This window comes from Chiloscyllium punctatum, chromosome 17 (assembly GCF_047496795.1).
Source record: "Chiloscyllium punctatum isolate Juve2018m chromosome 17, sChiPun1.3, whole genome shotgun sequence".
Classification (NCBI taxonomy): domain Eukaryota; kingdom Metazoa; phylum Chordata; class Chondrichthyes; order Orectolobiformes; family Hemiscylliidae; genus Chiloscyllium; species Chiloscyllium punctatum.
In genome coordinates, this window is record NC_092755.1 from 44,558,256 (window position 1) to 44,579,604 (window position 21,349).

The window sequence follows — 21,349 nt, forward strand, 5'->3', positions numbered from 1 at the left end:
AATCTGAGGATAAATCCCATCTGGCCCAGGGGTCTTAACTATTTTCAGATCTTCCAATATTGCTAAAACCTCCTCGTTATCGACCTCAATCCCATCTAACCTTGTAGCCTGTATGTCCATATTCTCACTAACATTACCCTTTTCCAAGGGGAATACTGACAAAAAGTATTCATTAAGGGCTTCCCAATGTCCTCAGATTCCACAACTTTCCACTACTATCTTTGATTGGCCCTAATCTTACTATAGTCATTCTTTTATTCCCGATAGACCTATAGAAGGCCTTAGGGTTTTCCTTGATCCTATCCGCCAACAATTTCTCATGTCCCCTCCTGGCTCTTCTTAGCCCTCTCTTTAGATCTTTTCTGGCTAACTCATAACTCTCAAGCCCCCTAACTGAGCCTTCATGTCTCATCCTGACATAAGCCTTCTTCTTCCTCTTGACAAGTCCTAGGGGTACAGGTTCATAGCTACTTGAAAGTGGAGGCACAGGTAGATAGAGTGGTGAAGAAGGCTTTTAGCATGCTTGTTTTCATTGTTCAGAGCACTGACTATAGCAGTTCAGATGTCTTGTTGCAGCTGTACAAAATTATGGTGAGGTCACATTTGGAGTACTACAGACAGTTCTGGTTGTCCTACTATAGAAAGGATATTATTAAACTAGAAAGAGTCTAGAAAAGATTTACTAGGATGCTACCTGTTTAGGAAGGTTTGAGTCGTGAAGGGAAGTTGGATAGGCAGGGACTTTTTTCCCAGGAGCTTAGGAGCCTGAGAGGTGACCTGTTAGAGGTCTATAAAAACATGAGAGGCATAGGTAAGCCAACAGATTTTCCTTATGGTAGGAGAGTATAAAACTAGAGGGCATAGGTTTAAGGTGAGAGGGGAGACATACAAAAGGGTCCAGAGGGGCAAATCTTTCACACAGGATGGTGAGTGTCTGGAACGAGGTGCCGGGGTAATGATGGAAGTGAGTACGATTTTGTCATTTAAGAAACATTTAGACAGATACATGGATGGGTTTAGTATGGACAGATATGGACTAAACACAGGAAAATGGGACTAGTTTAATTGTGAAAATTGGATGGCATGCCAAGTTACGCTAATGGGGCCTGTTTCCATGCTGTAGACTCCTATGACTCTAAGCAACTGTGCATATTACCAATGTAAGGAGAATGAGAAAAATGTGGAGAGCTAATTTGTCCTGATAACCATGTCACTAAGACTCTTAGAATTTAGCCAGTGGTGAAGCATAACTCCAGGTGAAGGCTTTGCGGATCACTCCCCATACCCAGTTATGTTCAGACTTTGTCTAACTGGGTAAGTGGTATGATTGAGCCCACAGCTCAAGGTCCTTTCTGCACCATGGGGGTAAACACAAAGCCCGGGGGGGGGGGGGGGGGGGGGGGGGGGCTTATATTCAGGGCCTGAAGGCCTCCTCCAGGAGTCCTTTTGCCACTGCCCATGCAGCTTCCTTTCCTGCCTCACGATCTGCCCTGGCATGGTGATCTCTTGTCCCAGCATGGTGGTCTTTTGGCCTGATGTGGCCTCAGTGTGGACTTCTATCCTCAACAGCCTCAAGGTGAAGACTCGCGCAGTCTGGAGCCAAGGCACGATGCAGACTAGAGACTAAGTGCTAGCGTGGACTGGGTTGGAAGGACTGTTGTTCTGAACATTTAATTTTACTATTTTCTAATTTATTCCTACAATCTGTTATGATGTTGGACCTTTTAGTTCTTTCTTTTTCTATTTTTTTTCCAGAGAACTTGAACTGTGAAATCTGTACCTAGGCATCTTGTACCTAATATAGTGCCATAAGTGGTGACTTGTAAATAGTTCATTGTATTCATTTCAGTGGATGTGACAATAAAGCTAATTCAATTCAATTCAAATGGTCAGTGCAAGGCAACTCCTTACCATGTAGTGGCTTGGTCTTTGCAGCTTGCAGCAAATCTGCACGAGCCACTCTATAATGCTCCTCCAACTGCTGATGTAGGTAAGTTACAAAGATCAACGTTTGGGAGCAGACATCTTCAGGGGCCTTCCCATGAACAACCACGCCCAGCAAAACTGAAACGTCAGACCTGGAAGGAAGGAAACAGGCAAAACCAACATTGAAGATACCTTCTGACTGGCTGATGCATTGTCTGAAAAAATAAATTATCCTAATTTTGGCTCCGCTGAACACAATCAAGAAATTCACAGCTTTTGAGGCCCTGCCCTATAATTCAATTCCTAGTTCCTGGTACTGTGCAAACAGGATTTCACATCGATTCTTCCTTATGCTGTTGATTCCAATGGAGATCACAATGACTGACTGTCCCTTTCTACTATCCTTCCAAGCTGGTTGGAGATGTCCCTGATCCTCGCACCAAGAAAGCAAGCTTTCTCAGGGTCCAGTTCCTACTTAGAAAGGATGCTCTACTGTTCCCTAATTTTTGAATCCCTTACAACTACCACATTACACTTCCTGATCTCCTGCTCCAAATACCACAGTCAGCATTCTGCTTGTCCTTCTAACAGGTTTCATGCTTATTCTCTCAGATTGCGAGTAATGAATACAATTAAATTCAGCACGGACTAAGCCCCACTCTCTGCAACTGAATCCTCAGTTTCCTGACCCACAGGTCACAATCAGTGAAGATTGGGGACAATATTTCATCCTCACTAACACTCAACATTGGAGCCCCCCAGGGATTGGTACTCAGCCCCTTACTATACTCACTGTATACCCATGACTGCATCGCCAAATACCAGACTAATGCCATTTACAACTTCGCTGATGACACCACCATAGTCGGGAGGTGGAAGATCTGGAAAAATGGTGCAGAGAACAACCTAGCTCTCAATGCCAGCAAAACCAAGGAACACATTATTGACTTTCGCCAGGATGTTACTCATGCCCACCTACACACTAACAACACAGAGGTGGAATGAGTGGACAGTGTCAAGCTCCTGGGAGTGGTCATCCACAACAAGCTTTCTTTGACTCTTCATGTGGACGTACTGATTAAAAAGGCCCAACAACATCTCTTCTACCTCGGACAGCTGAGGACATGTGGCATGATGGCGAATACCCTTGCCAACTTTTATCGGTGCACCATCGAGAGCATTCTATCTGGATGCATCACTACCTGGTATGGCAAGATCGGAGACGGTTACAAAGAGTGTTGAGCCAGACGGTTACAAAGAGTGGTGAACAATCACAAAGGCCAACCTCCCATCTATAGAATCCATCTACAGGCCCGCTGTCAAGGAAAGACTGCCAGCATTCCCAAAGACCCATCCCACCCTGGCAATGCTTTTCTACAACCTCTACCATCGGGGAAAAGGTACAGAAGCCTGAACACTCGCACCAGCTGGTTTTGCAACAGTTTCTACCCTACTGTTAGAATACTGAATGGACTCACAAACTGTTAACATTCGCCTGTACCTGTATTTTGTTTTTGCTGCTATTTACCTATTATTCACTTATCTATGCTTCTTAATTCTGTGATCTGCCTGTACTGCTCAAAAGACAAAGTTTTTCACTGTGCCTCGGTACACGTGACAATAAATTCAATTCAATTCAAATCAAGGCTGGCCCACTCCGATATAGACCTCTCTAATCCTGCTCTGAATTAAGTTTCAAAACCACAATAGCTCTTTCTTTCACACCAAGGACGTAAACAATCACACCCAATAATAAAAAGGAAGCATATTACATAAATGGGGAAAGATTTCAGAGCTCTAAGATGCATGGAGATCTGCACGTCCTATGCGTGAATTGCAGGAATTCCTTAACATTCAAACTTCTGGACCTGTGCCTCACCACACACTTTACCTTCAATGACACCTTCACCACCCTACTAACATGGTGTTCGGCCTTCAGACATCTATGGACAAATACTCCAAGGTGCCTCTGTTCCAAAGAACTTCCTAGTGTCATGCCATTCATTGAATATTTCCTTGCTCTTCCAAAGGAGTAATTTCAGGGTTAAATTCCATCTACCACTTTTCTGCCCACTTGACCATACCAGTTATATCTTTTTGTAGCCCAGACTCGCAACCTCACTGTTAACCACCTGACCAAACTTTGTGTCATCCACAAATTTATTAATCCAACACCCTACATAGTCATCTATGTCATGGAGGTGCCAGTATTAGACTGGGGTGTACTTCCAAATAAACCTGTTGGACTATAACCTGGTGTTGCGTGATTTTTAACTTTGTCCAGTCATTAAAGCAGCCTTCTGTCATCATCTTCTGTTTCTACAACTGAGCCCATTTTGAATCCACTTCATCAAAGTATCCCGTATCCCAAGTGCACTTGCCCTCTTGATAAGTCTCCTATGTGGTACCTTGTCAAAGGCTTCACTGAAATCCAAATGAACTGCCATCAATTGGACGCCTTCATCTGTACATAAACATCTGGATCTCGGTGTGCAGGGAACAATTTCAAAGTTTTCAGATACACTCAGTTTAAAAGATTTGTACACTGTTAGAAGGATAGTGTGGAACTCCAAAGGTCAGTGAGAAGTTGGGAGTGCATGGCACATGAGGCTTAGTGCAGTGTGTGTGTGTGTGTGTGTGTGTGTGTGTGTGTGTGTGTGTGTGTGTGTGTGTGTGTGTGTGTGTGTGTGTGTGTGTGTGTGTGTGTAAAATGCATCAGATTAGATTACTTTACAGTGTGGAAACAGGCCCTTCGGCCTAACAAGTCCACACCGACCCGCCGAAGCGCAACCCACCCATAACCCTACATTTACCCCTTACCTAACACTACGGGCAATTTAGCATGGCCATTTCACTTGACCTGCACATCTTTGGACTGTGGGAGGAAATCGGAGCACCTGGAGGAAACCCACGCAGACACAAGGAGAATGTGCAAACTCCACACAGTCAGTCACCTGAGGTGGGAATTGAACCCGGGTCTCTGGCGCTGTGAGGCAGCAGTGCTAACCACTGTGCCACCGTGCCACCCACCAAGTGAACAGGAACTAGACTACTACAGTGTACTCAACTTTATTAATTAGCCATAGACTATATGAGCAGAAAGATGATGTTGAACTTGTACAAGGTACTCATTAGATCTCATCTGGAGTACTGTGTACAGTTGTGGGCACCACATTATAGGAAAGATGTGAATACACTGGGGAGAGTGCAGAATCAATTGAGAATAAAGGTTCCAGGAATGAGAAGTTCATGTTATGAGGATAGTTTGAAGAAGTTGGGAATATTTTCCCTGCAGAGAAGATGGCTGAGAGAAGATCTAGTTGAGAAAAAGAGCAGGCTAGACAGAATTGATAGGGTGAAGCTGTTTCTACTTATTGAAAAAAAGCAAAAATGAGAGGGCACAGATTTAAAGTGATGTGTCAATAAAGCAAAAGTGATGTGAGAGAAAAAAAATTATTCACACAGGGTTTTTAGGGTCTAGAATAAACTGCCTGGAAATGTGGTGGAGGTAGCTTCAATTAGAGTATTCAAGACATTCATTCGCCGGCTGTTGTTTTGGATAGCAATAGTGTGCAGGGATATGGGGGAAAGCCAATGGTTTGGCATTAGATAATAGAGTGGACTAGATAATTAGGCCAGTGTGGGCATGATGGGCCAAATGGTAGCCCTTTGTAATAATACAGTGCTTACGGAATATAGGCCATTGATGAGACCACATCTAAAGTAAAATTTACAATATTGGTCACCATGTTTAAGCAAGTTTGTGAATGCTTTGTCAGCAGTTGGGGCGGATGGCAAGGTTGGACAGGATAGGCTTGTATCCATTCAAATTCAGAACAGAATATTGAAATATATAAAATCCTGAATGGTCTTAGGAAGGCAAACGTAAGAATATATTTACTTTTGTGAGAGAATCTGCAAGTGGTGTTACAGTTTAAAAATAAGGATTCATTCGTTTAAAACGGTTGAAACAAAATGTTTTCTCTGAGGGTAATGAGTCTTTTGAACTCTCTCCATAAAACATGGCAGAAACAGACTCTTTGAATATTTTTAAGGCATAATTCTTATTAAGGATGAATTCTTATTTAGCAACAGGGTGAAAGGTCATCAGGAGTAGGCAGGAATGCACATGTGCAGATACAATCAGATCAACCACGATCTTGTCTTTTTTTCTGCTCTCCTATGGGACATGGGCATCGCTGGATGAGCCTGTATTTATTACCTGTCCCTAGTTGCTCTTGAGAAGATGGTGGTGAGCTGCACTGTGGTTGACCCGCAATGCCATTAGGGAGGGAATTCCAGGATTTTGAGCCAGCGGCAATGAAGGAGCCGTGATATATTTCCAAGTCAGGATTGTGAGTCGCATGAAGGGGAACTTGCAGATGGTGATGCTCCCATTTATCCGCCGTCCTGTCCTTCTAGAAGTGGCTGTGGATTTGCAAAGTACTGTATAAGAATCTTTGGTGAATTTCTGTAGTATGTCTTACTGCTACTGAGCATCAGTGGTAAAGGGAGTGGATGTGGTAAAGGTTCGTGGAGATGGTGCTAATCAAGTGGGTTGCTTTATTCTGGATGGTGACAAGCTTCTTGAGTGCTGTTGGAGTTACACTCATCAAACCTGTAGGGAGTATTCAATTACATTCCTGACTTCGCTCGTAAATGGTTATGTGGGGGTCACAGCAGTATTGCTAGCATCTGACGTGCTCTTGTAGCTTTTATATGTTGAGTCCATTTGACTTTCTGGTCAACGGTAACCCTGAGGATGTTGATAATGGGGGAATTCAGTGGTGGTAATGCCATTAAATGTCAAAGGGCGGTGGTTACATTGTCTCTTATTGGAGATTGTCATTGCCTGACATTTCTACAGCGTCGATGTTACTTGCTGCTTTTCAACCCGAGCCTGGATGTTCTCCAGGTCTTGTTGCACTTGAACATGGACTGCTTCAGTAGCTGAGGAGTCGTGAATGATAATGAACATTGTGTAATATCAACAAACATCCCACTTCTGACTATGTGATGGAGTGAAGTCCATTGATTGAGGCACAGTGAAGCATGACCCTTTAGATCAGAGATGAGGAGGAATTTCTTTAGCCAGAGTGGTGAATCTGTGGAACTAATTACTAAAGAAAGCTGTGGAAGCCAAGTCATTGACTGTATTTAAGACAGAGATAGATAGGTTCTTGATTAGCAAGGAAATCAAAGATTACAAGAAGACAGGAGAATTAGGTTGAGAAATATGTCAGCCATGATTAATGGGCGAATGGCTTATTTCTGCTCGAATAACCTTTGGTCTTATGATGAAGCAGCTGAAGATGTTTGGGACTGGAACACTACCTTGCCAAACACCTGCAGAAAGGTCCTGGAGCTGGGATGACTGACCTAAATAACGATAAGCATGTTCCCATGTGCCAGGTGCCAGGCACGGCTCCAACTAACAAAGATTTCTCCCTGATACCCATTGATTCCAGTTTAGCTCGGGCTCCTTCATGCCACACTTCATCAAATGCTGCCTTCCAGGGCTGACATTCTCACCTCACCTCACCTCTGGAGTTTTGCGCTTTTGTCCATTTTTGAACAAAGGTAATGAGGTCAGAAGCTGAGGGTCCTAGCTGAAGCAAACTGGATGTCACGAAGCAGGTTATTGCTGAGCAGTTGCTGCTTGATAGCACTATTGGTGAAAACTTTCATCACACTGCTAATGATCAAGAGCTGACTGATGGGGTGGTAACTGGCCAGATTTGGGTAGATACCAGCATTGTAGCTTGGCTAGAGATGCAGCAGGTTCTGGAGCACAAGTCTTCAGTACTATTGCCAGAATATTGTCAGAGCCTATAGCTTATGCGATATCCAATTCCTCCAACTGTTTCTTGATATCAAATAAATAGATTGGCTGAAGACTAGCATCTGTGATACTGGGGACCACTGGAGGAGGCTGAGATGGATCATCCACTCAACACTTCTGGCTGAAGGTTGCTGCGAATGCTTCAGACTTATCTTTTGCACTGATGTGCTGGGCTCTTTCATGATTGAGGATAGGGATATTTTGGAGCCACCTCTTCCAGTGAGTTGTCTACTTGCCCACCACCATTGACAACGGAATGTGGCAGCACTGTAGAGCTTAGATCTGATCCATTGGTTGAGGGAGCGCTTAACTAATTTGTCAATCATTTACTGCTGATGTTGTTTGGCAACAAGCAGTCTTGTTTGGTAGCTTCATCAGGCTGACATCATTCTGAGGTATGCCTGATTCTGCTCCTGATATGCACTCTTGCACTCTCCACTGAACCAGGGCTTGATGGTAATGTTCGAGTTGGGGATATACATGACCATGTGCTGCTGTTGATGGCCCACAGTGCTTCATGGATGCGCAGTTTTGAGTTGCTTTTGGAATTCTGTTCTATTTAGCATGGTGATAGTGCCACACAGTGGGACGGAGGTATTATTCTCAATATGAAGGCGAGACGTCATCTCCACAAGGACTGTGCGTTAGTCACTCTTTCAAATATTGTCACAAACAGCTGGATCTGTAGTGGACAGATTGATAAGGATAAGATCAAGTATGTTTTTCCCTCCTGTTGGTTCCCTCACTACCTCTGCAGACCCAGTCTAGCAGCTATGTCATCTAGTTCCTGAACAGCTCAGTCAGTGATAGTTCCAAGGGTTATTAAACATGAAGGCTTCCTGATTCATCAACAAAGGGAAGATGGTACATGGTAACCAGCAGGACGTGTCCTTGCCCATATCTTAACCTGATGTCATGATGCTTCAATGTTGAGGACTCCCTAGGCAATTCACTCCTGACTCTATATCACTCTGCCGTCACATTTGCTTGGTCTATCCTGCTGATGGGGTAGGAAATTCAGGGATAGTAATGGAGGTCTGGGACATTGTCCGTAAGGTATGATCTTGTGAATGTTACTATGTCAGGCTGTTGCTTGTCCAGTCTGTGAAACAGCCCTTCCAATTTTGGTACTAGCCCTCAGATGTTAAAAAGGAGGACTTTGCAGGGTCAACAAGGCTATCCCTGCCATTGCCTTTTCTGGTACCAGGTGGTTCTTTCTGTTTCATTTTCTTGTTGAGACTTTGTAGTGATTGATGCAGCTGAGTGACTTGCTCGGCCATTTCAAAGTGCAATTGAGAGTTAACTATTGTTGTGCATCTGGAGTCACAAGTAGGCCAGACCAGGTGAGCCTGGCAGATTTTCTTCCCTGAAGGACATTAATGAACACTGAATGGCAGAGAGGCTTGAGAAGCTGAATGCTCAATTCCTGCACCTGCTCTGTACTTTATAATTATTACCAACAGTTAACAACACCACCCTGCTCCCCACCCACCCCCATCCCTAAGCTAAACAATTCAGAAACAAACATGCCCCACCTCTCTTCTCTCCATTCACAAAAGTGATGACATACCCTGGTACTCACTGTGTCATGTTAATACTAACTTTTGAAGAACAGTTTTCACCATTAGGGCTCCAGCCTCAGCCTGGGACACCCTGGGGCTGCACAACATCCTCAGAGCATGCTCAAACAAAGCACCAGCCAGGGGCTGGGGTAGGTATATGGGAAGGTAGTTCACCAGCAGCTTGGCAGCCAGTTCCCTGATCTGGAACAGAAGCAACAATGATAGGAGGATGGCAGTAAAAGCATGAACAAGGAACAGAGGGCAATGTTATGAACAGGTGTGATCCAAATACTTTATGAAGAACATAGGCAACAACGTTACAGCTGTAAGGAGCAGGGAACTGGAATGGAGTCACAGTTCTTGAGAACACCTACAGGTCACTAGCCTGGTTGGAGTAGACTATTACATTTCAAAATCATTGTCAGAGAATTTGACCTGCCTGAAAAGCAAAAAAAAACATTGCTCTGTCCTTCCTTTTTTGCAATTCTGTTTAGCAAGGTGCGAGAGCTGCAAACCCACCAGAAGTCAGTTTTAATCTCTTGGAGAAGATTCATTGGAATCTATCCCACCATCTAAAGCAACTTGTCCAGGAAGACACAGCAGTATGTATGTAGAATAGCTCTGGAATCAGAACACCAGTTGGAACAATCCATGATTTATTCCTTTTTAATGAGTAAACTAGTACTTGCCAAAGTGACTGAAGTCTGATGAAAAACATAAAAATGAAAACTCTGTAGAGTGTAAACTTTATGTATTGAAAAGCAGGAGATGGGGGGGGGGCATACTAAACACATATTTAGCATCAGTGTTTAGAGTGGAGAAGCATATGGAAGATACTGAATGGGGGGAAAAATGTCCATATCACAGAGGTGGTGGTGCTGGACATTTTAAAATGCATAAAGGTGGATAAATCCCCAGGACCTGATCAGGTGTACCCTAGAACTCTGTGGGGACCTAGGGAAGTGGTTGCTGGCCCCCTAGTTGAGATACTTTTTTTAGATTAGATTCCCTACAATATGGAAACAGGCCCTTTGGCCCAACCAGTCCACACCAATCCTCCGAAGGGTAACCCACCCAGATACAATTCCCTCTGACTAATGCACCTAACACTATGGGCAATTTAGCATGGCCAATTCACCTGACCTGCACATCTTTGGACTGTGGGAGGAAACTGGAGCACCCGGAGGAAACCCACGCAGACATGGAAAGAATGTGCAAACTCCACAAAGACAGTTGCCCGAGGCTAGAATCGAACCTGAGACCCTGGTGCCGCCCCTTGTATCATTGATAGCCACAGGTGAGGTGCCAGAAGATAGGAGGTTGGCTAACGTGGTGTCACTATTTAAGAATTATAGTAAGGAAAAGCCAGGGAACTATAGAACGGTGAGCCTGACATCAGTGGTGGGCAAGCTGTTGGAGGGAATCCTGAGGGACAGGATTTACATGTATTTGGAAAGGCAAGGACTGATTCAGGATAGTCAACATGGCTTTGTGCGTGAGAAATCATGTCTCACTAACTTGACTGAGTACCTTGGAAGAAGTATCAAAAGGATTGATGAGGGCAGAACAGTGAATATGATATATATGGACTTCAGTAAAGCATTTAGTAAGGTTCCTTATGGTAGACTAGTTAGCAAGGTTAGATCACATGGAATACACGGCAAACTAACCAACTGGATACAGAACTGGCTCAAATGTAGAAGACAGAGGATGGTGGTGGATGGATGCTTTTGAGACTGGAGGCCTGCGACCAGTGGAGTGCCACAAGGATTGATGCTTGGTCCTCTACTTTTTGTCATTTATATAAATGATTTGGATATGAATATAGGAGATACAGTTAGTAAGTTTGAAGATGACACCAAACTTGAAGGTACATTGGATAGCAAAGCAGGTTACCTCAAAGTACAATGGGACCTTGATCAGATTGGCCAATGGACAGAGGGGTAACAGGTGGAATTTAATTTAAATAAATGTGAGGTACTGCGTTTTGGAAAGGCAAATCAGGGCAGGTCTTATGCAGTTAATGGTAAGGTTCTGGGGAGTGTTGCTGAACAAAGAGACCTTGCAGTGCAGGTTCATATTTCCTTGAAGGTTATGTCCCAGGTAGATAGGATAGTGAAGGTGGTGCTTGGTATGCCAGCCTTTTATTGGTCAGTGCATTGAGTATAGGGAGTTGGGAGGTCAGGTTGTGACTGTACAGGACACTGGTTAGGCCATGTTTGGAATACTGCGTGCAGTGCTGGTCTCCCTGCTATAGGAAGGATGTTGTGAAAGTTGGAATGGTTCAGAAAAGATTTATAAGGATGTTGCCAGGGTTGAAGGATTACAAACAGAGCTAAACTGACAAGAATATTGCACACCCCAATGGCTGAGCCAGACTGACCAGGAATAAAGTACCTAGTGACAAAGCCAGACTCACCTGGAATAAAGCCACAGTGACTGAGCTCATCAGGAATAAATTCACCCAGTGACTGTGCCAGACTAACCAGAATAGACTTCACTGTTACTGAGCGAGACTGACCAAGAATAAACCTCCAGGGACTGAACCAGACTGACCTGAAATAAACCTCCCAGTGATTGAGCCAGACTGATCAGGAATAAAATCCTCAGTTGCTTAGCCAGATTGATCACTGACTGAACTCATCAGAAATAAACTCACCCAGTGACTGTGCCAGACTCAGCGAGTCTCACCAGGAATAAACTTCCCCTGTTTCTGAAAGAGGCTGACCAGGAATAACCTCCCCAGTGGCTAAAGCAGACTGACCAGGAATAAATTCCCTATGAGTGAGCCAGACATACCAGGAATAAACTCTCTAGTGACTGAGCCAGACTGAAGCCTCACCTCATTTGTTCCATCCATCAAGCAGCCCACCAGGATCTGCAGGTTGCATTGCGAGAAGAAATCCCAGCTCCCACTTTGCCTCGCCAGGTTCAATAACTCAGTCATGTCCTCTGTCATAAAATGACAATAATAAGGCTGTGAATCAGTGGCCTTGACTGTACTGAATTATATTTGTTACAGCATTGAGTATTCAGACACAAAGAACATAATTTACTATGCAATCCACCCATACTATCCAACACATTTTCAAGTACTTTTCATTTTGGACTGAAGGATGGGCAATCAATCAATAGCCATATAATGTGCAGTGGGAGATTAAATGGGTGAACAGAATTCATGAAAAGGTGAGCAGGAGGAGAAAACTTGGATCTGTGATGAAGTATACATGCTTTAATAGAAAAATGAAGAATGATGTATCTGGCACTTCACAAATACTTACACTGAGTTCGCAGTTTGATGTAGAAACTTTCCCAAAGCAAAGCCTCAAGGGAACTAATAGACTCTGAGGCAAAGGAGGAGATGTTAGGAGGACCAGAAGGCTAAAGGCATGAGTTGAAGGCAGCCATTAAAGTGCAGAGGCAGCAGAGTTAACAGACTGGCTAGCAGAGAACACTGAGCATGGTGGCTCAGTGGTTAGCACTGCTGCCTGGGTTCAATTCCAGCCTCGGGCAACTGGCTGGGTGGAGTTTGCACATTCTCCCCTACATGGGTTTCCTTTCAGTGCTCCAATGTGCAGGTTAGGAGAATTGGCCATGCTAAATTGCCCATAGTGTTCAGGGATGTGTAGGTTAGGTGCATTAGTCAGGGTTAAATGTAGAGTAATAGGGTAGGGTAATAGGTTTGGGTGGGATACGCTTCGGAGGGCAGATGTGGACTTGTTGGGCTGAAGGGCCTGTTTCCACACTGTAGGGATTCTATGATTCAGAACAACAATTGCTGGAGATCACAGCAGATCAGACAGCATCCATGGCAGAGAGTTTCCTGAAGTAGCTCAAACTGTGGCTTTAACTGTGGTTTTTACTGGGTGAAGGAAAAGGGATGGGGGAAGCAAGGGAGAAGAGATGGAAGACGCACAAAAGGAGGAAAATTAGAGGAATGGAGATCTGGGGAGTGGACTCGCGGATTTGATGAGGTCAGAAGGAATGAGGCGATGAAAAGAATTAAATACAGAAACATTCAGTAAGAAATTGCAGCTCATGAATATTGGTGAGAAGATGGGAGATAGGTGAATGTGAGTTGCTCTCAGATGGACTCTGGATGCAATGATCTTGTAGAGGAAGAGCTGGATGCCAGTTGGTTGAGTCCGTAGGGAACAAAAGCATAGAAAACAGTTTTAACAGCAGGTGAGTTGAAACAGGGCAGAGGTGACAGTAGCATATAGTTGCAAATAGAGCTTGCTGATGGACAGAAAGCTCAGCACAAAGATGAAGAGGACACTGAGATTAAGAAGAGGATGTTTCAGGCAGGGATAGTGGCGCGGGACAGGGGTGAATTTCCCTGAACTGTGGCATTGAAATAAAAGCAAAAAACAGTGCAATCTGAAAATCAGAGAACCATACGGTACAGAAGAGGACCTTCAGCACTGACAAAAAAACTCATCTAAATCTACACTAATCCCACTTGGTCCATTCCCTTGAACGTTATGACATGACAATTGCTCTTTTAAGTACTCTTTAAAGATTGTGAGATCATCTTTCTCATCTACCTACCGAGGCAGATTCCAGATTCCACTAGGCGAAAAAACTTTCTGGGTTTAAAAAAATCTGAATCTGAAATGCTGGAGAAACTCAGCAGGTTTGCCATCATCTGTGGAGAATGAAACACAGTTTCAAACCAACATGTCTCTTCTTCAGAACTGAAAGAGGCTGGAAAATTGTGTTCTTATAACAAGGGGGAGAGGAAGAGTGGAACAGCTATGAGGGTGCCCACAGCAAAAGGCAAAGTGAGTGCTAATGGAGTGACAGGCCAAATAGGTGCGAATGAAAATGTGGAAAGGAGAAACTGGATCTCTCTGCTGAGAGCAGAGCCAAAATGACACAAATAAAACATGGAGTGGGGAGTAGGTTGTAATTAAAATGGAGGATATTGTAAATTCTCTGATGTTGCTGAACTTAACGTTGGTTCCTGAAGGATGTAACCTGCTTAAGTGAAAGATTAGACGCTGTTCCTTCAACTTGTATTGAGCTTCACTGAAACACTGCAGCAGGCCTTGGACAGAAATTTTATCCTCAGAGCATGGAGATTCATTGAAATAGCAAGCAACTGAAAGGTCAGGACTATCCTTATTGACAGAAGACTTGTAGCACAAAGTGGCTACTCAGTCTGCACCTGCGAGGTAAGAGACTGCACTGTGTAGAATGATTGAATTGTGCAGTAGACTTGATTAGTACGAATAAACTGCTGCTTTATCTAGAAGGTATGAGTGAGACTTTCGACATGAAGGAGGGGGAAGGTGCAAGGGCAATTTTGCAATTTTACGGGAAGGTGTCATGGAAAGACAGAGTGGGTCAAGATGGGTGAGAGGAAGTATTACGACTGATGAAGGATTGGACTAGAGCACAAGGACAGAACAGTCCCTGTAGAATGCTGACAGTAGAGGGAAGGGTATGTTTGGTGATGGTATCCTGGCAATCAAAGGTATGGCTATGGATACCCACATGAGTGCCAGCTATGCCTGTTTCTTTGTGGGGTATATGGAACATTCCTTATTCCAGTCACACTCAGCCCTGCCCATCAATTTTTCTTCAGCACATAAATGATATCATTTATGTTGCTTTCTGCTGTCATCTGGAATTGGAAATACCGATCCATTTTGCCTCCAATTACCGCCTTTCTTTTCATCTTCACCTGGTCCAGCTCTGACTCTTCCCCTTCCTTAACCACTGTTTCCATTTCTGGGGATACACTGTTCAATAATAACCACACCAAACCGAATGACATCCTCAGTCACCTCAACAACATTTCCTCACACCCTTCTCCATTCCATTCTCCCAGTTTCTGTCTCAATGGCATTTATTCTGTTTATACCACAGGGTTGCCTCCTCTATGTCCTCCTTTGTCTTCAACTGAAAAGTCTGTCCTCACCAAGGTTGACAGGACCCTCTGTCACATGCAACTTATTTTCTGCACCGTTGCCCTCACCCGGTTCTCTCCTCACAGAACAATGACAGGGTTACTCTTACTTTTACCCACCAGTCTCCACTTTCAAGGAATCATCCCTTGTCATGCTCACCACATCCAGCAGGAGAACACCACCAAACACACATTCCCCTTTCTCCACTGTCAACATTCTGCAGGGATTGTCTGCTCCTCAGCACAATCCTCCATCAGTCCTAACACTTTTTTCTCTCCCCACCTCCCTCCATCACATGACATCTTTCCATACAATCACAGAAGGTGTGTCACTTGCTCTTTCACCTCCTCTCCGCTCAATGTCAAATGCTCCACTCGCACCTTTCTGGTGAAGCAACAATTTACTTGTACTTCTTTCAAACTAGCCTACTATATTCACTACACATTGTGATGTCTCCTTTGTACTGGTGAGATCAAGTAGAGACTGGGTGGCCTTTTAATGGTACATTTCCACTCTGTTTGTAAGAATGACTCTGATCTTCCAATTGCTTTCCATTTCAATAAACCACCTTGAGCATAGAACAGGAACAGGCCCTTCGGCCCACTGTATCTGTGCCAACATGATGCTATTCTAAAATAATTCCATCTGCTTGTATATGATCCATATCCTTCTTTCCTTGTCTGTTCATGTATCTGCCTAAATGCCTCTTCAACATTGCGATCATATCTACTTTTACCACCTTCCCTGGCAACACATTCTAGGCATGCCTTGCACATCTCCCTTAAACTTTTCACTCTCAACTTAAACCTATACCCCATAGCATTTGATAGTTCCACCATAGGAAAAAGACTCCTACTATTCACCCTGGGAAATAAAGGCTTCAAATATCATCATTTCATACACTACTATCAGGTTGGCCCACAGCATCTGACACTTTAGAGAAAACAATCCAAGTTTGTCCAACCTCTCCTTATAGCTAATACACTCTAATCCAGGCAAACTGCTTCTGCACCCTCTCAAAAGCCTCCACATCATTCCCTCAGTGTGCCAATGGAACTTTGCACAGGACTCCAAATGTGGTCTTACTAAGATTTCATACAGTTGCAATATGACGTGCCAACTTTTGTACGTAATGCTCTGACCAATGAAAGCAAGCATGCCATTGGCCTTCTTTACCACCTTATCCACTTGTGTTGTCAATGTCAGGAAGCTATGGACTTGCAAATCAAGATCCCTCTGTACATCAATGCTCCTATGTGTTCTGTCATTTACTATATACTTTCCTTTTGCACTTGACTTTTCCAAATATATCAACTCACTCTTGTCTGGACTAAACTCTATCTGCATTTCTCTACTCAACTTTCCTTGCTCCCATGCTAATATTTCCATACTGGATCTGCTGCAGAGATGCAACAAAGCACACGCAAGGTGGAGGAGGTGCATGTCATTTTCCATTTAGGCACTTCACAGCCTTCAGGGATCACATTGTGTTCATCACTTTCAGGCTATATCCTTTGTCTTCCATTCTGAGTACAACCCAAACCTCACATTGTGTCTTCTATGTCTCGCTCAGCAAAACGGACCCATTTTCTCCTTTTCGCACCAACCATTCATGCCTTTCTTTGTCTATATTGCTCCTTCACCACCATTAGTACTTCATTTGTCTTTTGCTAAGCATCTTCTTCATTTGTTTCACTCATGCTTTCTCCTCTTCTTTAAAACATACTATCTTCCAGCTTATTTCAGTGCCACAGAAGAGTCATTTTGGACTTAAAACATTAACTCTGTTTCTCTCTCCAACGATGCTGCCAGACCTACTGAGCTTGCACCGCATTCTCTGCTTTTATTTCATTTCATCAGAAAAGCACAAAAGATTCAGATGACCAAGTAAGCCTGCCTCACTGGGTACAGGAGATGGAGATGTGAACATCAATCTAACTCACAAGTACACAATAGACAGCCAGAGCATGGAGTCCTGAAGGAATCCTTTAAACTAAGCTGCAGAACGATACCTGCACAGAAAGTACCAGTTGTGGCTCCAGGTTTAAGAGAGACTGAACTGGTAACAACTGTGTGTGTGTCTGTTTCCACCAGGTAATCCAAAGATGTGCAGGTTACGTAGATTGCCATGCTAAACTGTTTAAGTGTATTAGAGTTGAAAAATGTTGTGCTGGAAAAACACAGCAGGCCAGGCAGCATCCGAGGAGCAGGAGAATCAACGTTTCGGGCATAAGCCCTTCTTCAGGCATCTGCAGTCCTCACTTTCTCCTAGTATCTCGTGTTCCTCGGATGCTGCATGGCCTGCTGTGTTTTTCCAGCACGACATTTTTCAACTCTGGTACTCCAGCATCTGCAGTCCTCACTTTCCCCTACCTGTCTAAGTGTATTAGCCATGGTAAATGCAGAGTTAAGAGGATAGGGTAGGAGACTGAGTTTGGGTAGGATGCTCCTCAGAGTTTCTTTCTACACTGGAGGGATTTTAAGAAATATTTGTGTCCTCATTTCCTGAAGGTACTGAGGTTTTTCCAATGATATTAGATAAGTTCACATCAAAAAGTGTTCCTGATTCTTACGAGGTGGCTGTCCCTTCCTCCTGTTAGGGCTCCAACTGTCTGTACAGGTCTCGAGGAGGGCCTCCATCAGCAGCAATGCTGTCTTCTTCCTCTGGTAGCTGAGACTTGGCAGCAGAGAAGAGACACTCAGCTCCAGCAGCCACTGTACAAAACCTGCAAGAACCCAAATGACAAGAGATCAGGATTGTTCTCAGTTTGTCCACAGCCAGGGAAGGAGTGCAGGGTGGGAAGACAGTTGTCATGAATGTGCAAGGATATATTCTGTAAAGAAACCTACTCTCTTTATATTGAGCACAGAATCCTACAAAATACCTCCCAGAACCCATGTAACAACTCTTGTGAACTAAACTGTTGTGAGAAAAGGTGCTTGGACTTGGAATTCAAAATAGAGGCAAGTGGAGATGAGTCAGTTCTGACAGTATTATTTAAAAGCTCACCAAGTAACTTGAACAATGACCCAAACACATCACTCCCAAACTGTGATTTCAGTCATGCGCATGGGTGAACCCCGGTGGTGTTAATGGATAAAATATTAACACTGTTGGGCTTATGATAAGCAATGTAACTACATTAAGACAATTAGTTTAGTTTTGTCTTTGAACTGATGAACATGTTGCTGCAGGGCTGGTGTAGGAGGGATGGCTTCAGATATGTGGACAAAGTTAAAAATCACCAGGTTATAGTCTATAACCTGGTGTTGTGTGATTTTTAACTTTGTCCATCCCAGTCCAACACCGGCTCCTCCAAATCAGATGTGTGGATCATTGGGATACGTTCTGGGGAAGGTGGGACATGTACAAGTAGGATAGGTTGCACCTGAACTGGAGGGGCACCAATATCCTGGGCAGGAGGTTTGCTGGAGCTCTTTGGGAGAGTTTAAACTATTTAGATTGGCAGGGCGTGGGACCCTGAGCTGTGGATCAGATATGGAGGAGGTAGTGAACAGCCAGATATAGCGTGCAGGGAGTCTGTGAGGGGGGATAGGCACTTGATAGGGCAAAGATGCAGTCAGAGTGATGGGTTGAAGTGTGTCTATCTTAATGCAAGAAATGTCAAGAATAAGGGTGACAAACTCAGAGCATTGATTAGTACTTGGAAGTATGATGTTGTGGCCATTACAGAGACTTGGATATCACAGGGGAAGGAATGATTGTTTAATGTTCCATCTAATGTTTAGATGTTTCATAAGGAAAGGTGGGGGGGGTTTGAAGGTAAAAGAGGTGGAGGAGTGGCATTGCTAATCAGGGATAGTAGAACAGCTGTAGAAAGGGAGATCGTTGAGGAGGGTTTGTCTACAGAATCAGTACGGACGGAAGTCAGAAATAGGAAAGGAACAGTCACTTTATTGGGAATTTTCTATAGATCCCCCAATAGCAACGGAGACATGGAAATGAAGATTGGGGGGCAGATTTTGGAAATGTGCAGAAGTAACAGGGCTGTTTAACGTCCCTAATATTGATTGGAACCTACTTCATTAAAATAGTTTGGATGGAGCAGTTTTTGTCAGGTGTGTCCAGAAAGGGTTTCTGACATAATATGTAGATAGGCCAACTAGACGGGAGGCCATATTGGATTTGGTGCTTGGCAATGAACAATGCCAGGTATCAGACCTCTCAGTTGGAGAGCATTTCAGTGATAGTGATCACAACTCCATGACCTTTACTATACTCATGGAGAGGGAGAGGAGCATGAAAAAGCTTTAGTGGGTAGGATTAAGGAAAACCCCAAGGCGTTCCACATTATGTGAGGAACAAAAGGATGGCCAGAGTGAGGATAGGGCTGATCAGGGGTAGTGGAGGGAACTTGCGCCTGAAGTCAGAAGAAGCAGAGGAGGTCCTTAACGAATACTTTGCTTCAGTATTCACTACTAAGAGGGACCGTGACACTTCTGAGGACAGCGTGAAACAGGCTGATATGCTATAACAGGTTGATGTTAAGAAGGAAGACGTGTTGACAATTTTGAAAAGCATAAGGACAGATAAATCCCCTGGGCCATTTATCTCTCCATCCTGGAGGCTCCCTGCCTCTATTCCTGATGAAGGACTTTTGCCCAAAACGTTGATTTTCCTGCTCCTCGGATGCTGCCTGACCTGCTGTGTTTTTCCAGCACCACTCTAATCTAAACTCTGGTTTCCAGCATCTGCAGTCCTCACTTTTGCCTAATCCCTGGGCCAGACAGGATATACTCTAGGTTACTACAGGGTGCGCCTTTAGCGATGACCTTTGCGTGGTCACTGTCCACTGGAGTAGTACCAGATGATTGGAGGGTGGCAAATGTTATTCCCTTGTTCAAGAATGGGATTAGGGATAATCCTAGGAATTACAGAGCAGTGAGTCTTACATCAGCGTGGGCAAAGTATTGGAGAGGATTCTGAGAGACAGGATTTATGATTAAAGATAGTCAGCATGGCTTTGTGAGGGGCAGGTCATGCCTCACAAACCTTAATGAATTCTTTGATGATGTGACAAAACATGTTGATGAAGGTAGAACAGTGGATATGTGTACTTGAATTTTGGCAAAGCGTTTGATAAGGTTCTCCAAGGTAGGCTCATTCAGAACGTAAGGAGGCATGGGATATAGGGAAACCTGTCTGTCTAGGGACATAATTGGCTGGCTCATAGAAGACAGAGAGTGATGGTAGATGGAAAGTATTCAGCCTGGAGCTCGGTGGCCAGTGGTGTTCCAGAGGGATCAGTCCTGAGACCTCTGCTCTTTGTGATTTTTATAAATGACTTGGATGAGGAAGTGGAATGGTGGGTTAGTAAGTTTGCCAATGACCCGAAGGTTAGTGGAATTGTGGCTAGTGTGAAGGCCTGTTGTATGTTATAACAAGACATTGACAGAATGCAGAACTGAGCTAAGTGGCAAATGAGGTTCAATCTGGAAAAGTGTGAAGTCATTCAGTTTGGAAAGTCAAATTTGAATGCAGAATACAGAGTTAAATGCAAGATTCTTGGCAGTGTGGAGGAACAGAGGGATCTTGGGGTCCATGTCCATAGATCCCTCAAAGTTGTCACCCAGGTTGATAGGTTTGTTAAGAAGGCGTATGGTGTGTTGGCTTTCATTAGAAGGGGAAATTAGTTTAAGAGCCACAAGATTATGCTGCGCCTCTAATATAGCCCTGGTTGGACCACACTTGGAATATTGTGTTCAGTTCTGGTTGCCTCATTATAGGAAAGATGTGGAAGCATTCAAGAGGGTGCACAGGAGATTTCACAGGATGTTGCCTGGACTGGAGGGCATGTCTTATGAAGAAAGGTTGAGGGAGCTGGGGCTTTTCTCATTGGAGCAAAGAAGGATGACAGGTGACTTGATAGAGGTGTACAAGATGTCAAGAGGCATAGACAGGGACTTTTTTCCCAAGGCGGGAATATTTATAATGTAGTGGCATAATTTTAAGGTGATTGGAGGAAGGTTTAGGGGAGATATCAGAAGTAGGTTCTTTACTCAGAGAGTGATGGGTGCACGGAATGCACTGCCAGCAGTGGTAGTGGAGTTAGATACATTAGGGACATTTAAGTGACTCTTGG

General features: G+C 44.0%; 1 protein-coding gene across 2 annotated transcripts in view; it reads right to left on the minus strand.

Moving 5' to 3' along the window:
- LOC140487778 (tRNA (32-2'-O)-methyltransferase regulator THADA) overlaps positions 1–21,349 on the minus strand; it is a 295,012-nt gene that overhangs the window by 159,652 nt on the left and 114,011 nt on the right. For both annotated transcript variants that reach the window (XM_072587028.1, XM_072587029.1), the window contains exons 12-15: positions 17,819–17,971; positions 12,173–12,282; positions 9,371–9,531; positions 1,912–2,078 (exon numbers count right to left, since the gene is read on the minus strand). In XM_072587028.1, coding sequence (XP_072443129.1) covers positions 1,912–2,078; positions 9,371–9,531; positions 12,173–12,282; positions 17,819–17,971 — 591 coding nt within the window. The remainder of the gene's footprint in view (positions 1–1,911; positions 2,079–9,370; positions 9,532–12,172; positions 12,283–17,818; positions 17,972–21,349) is intronic.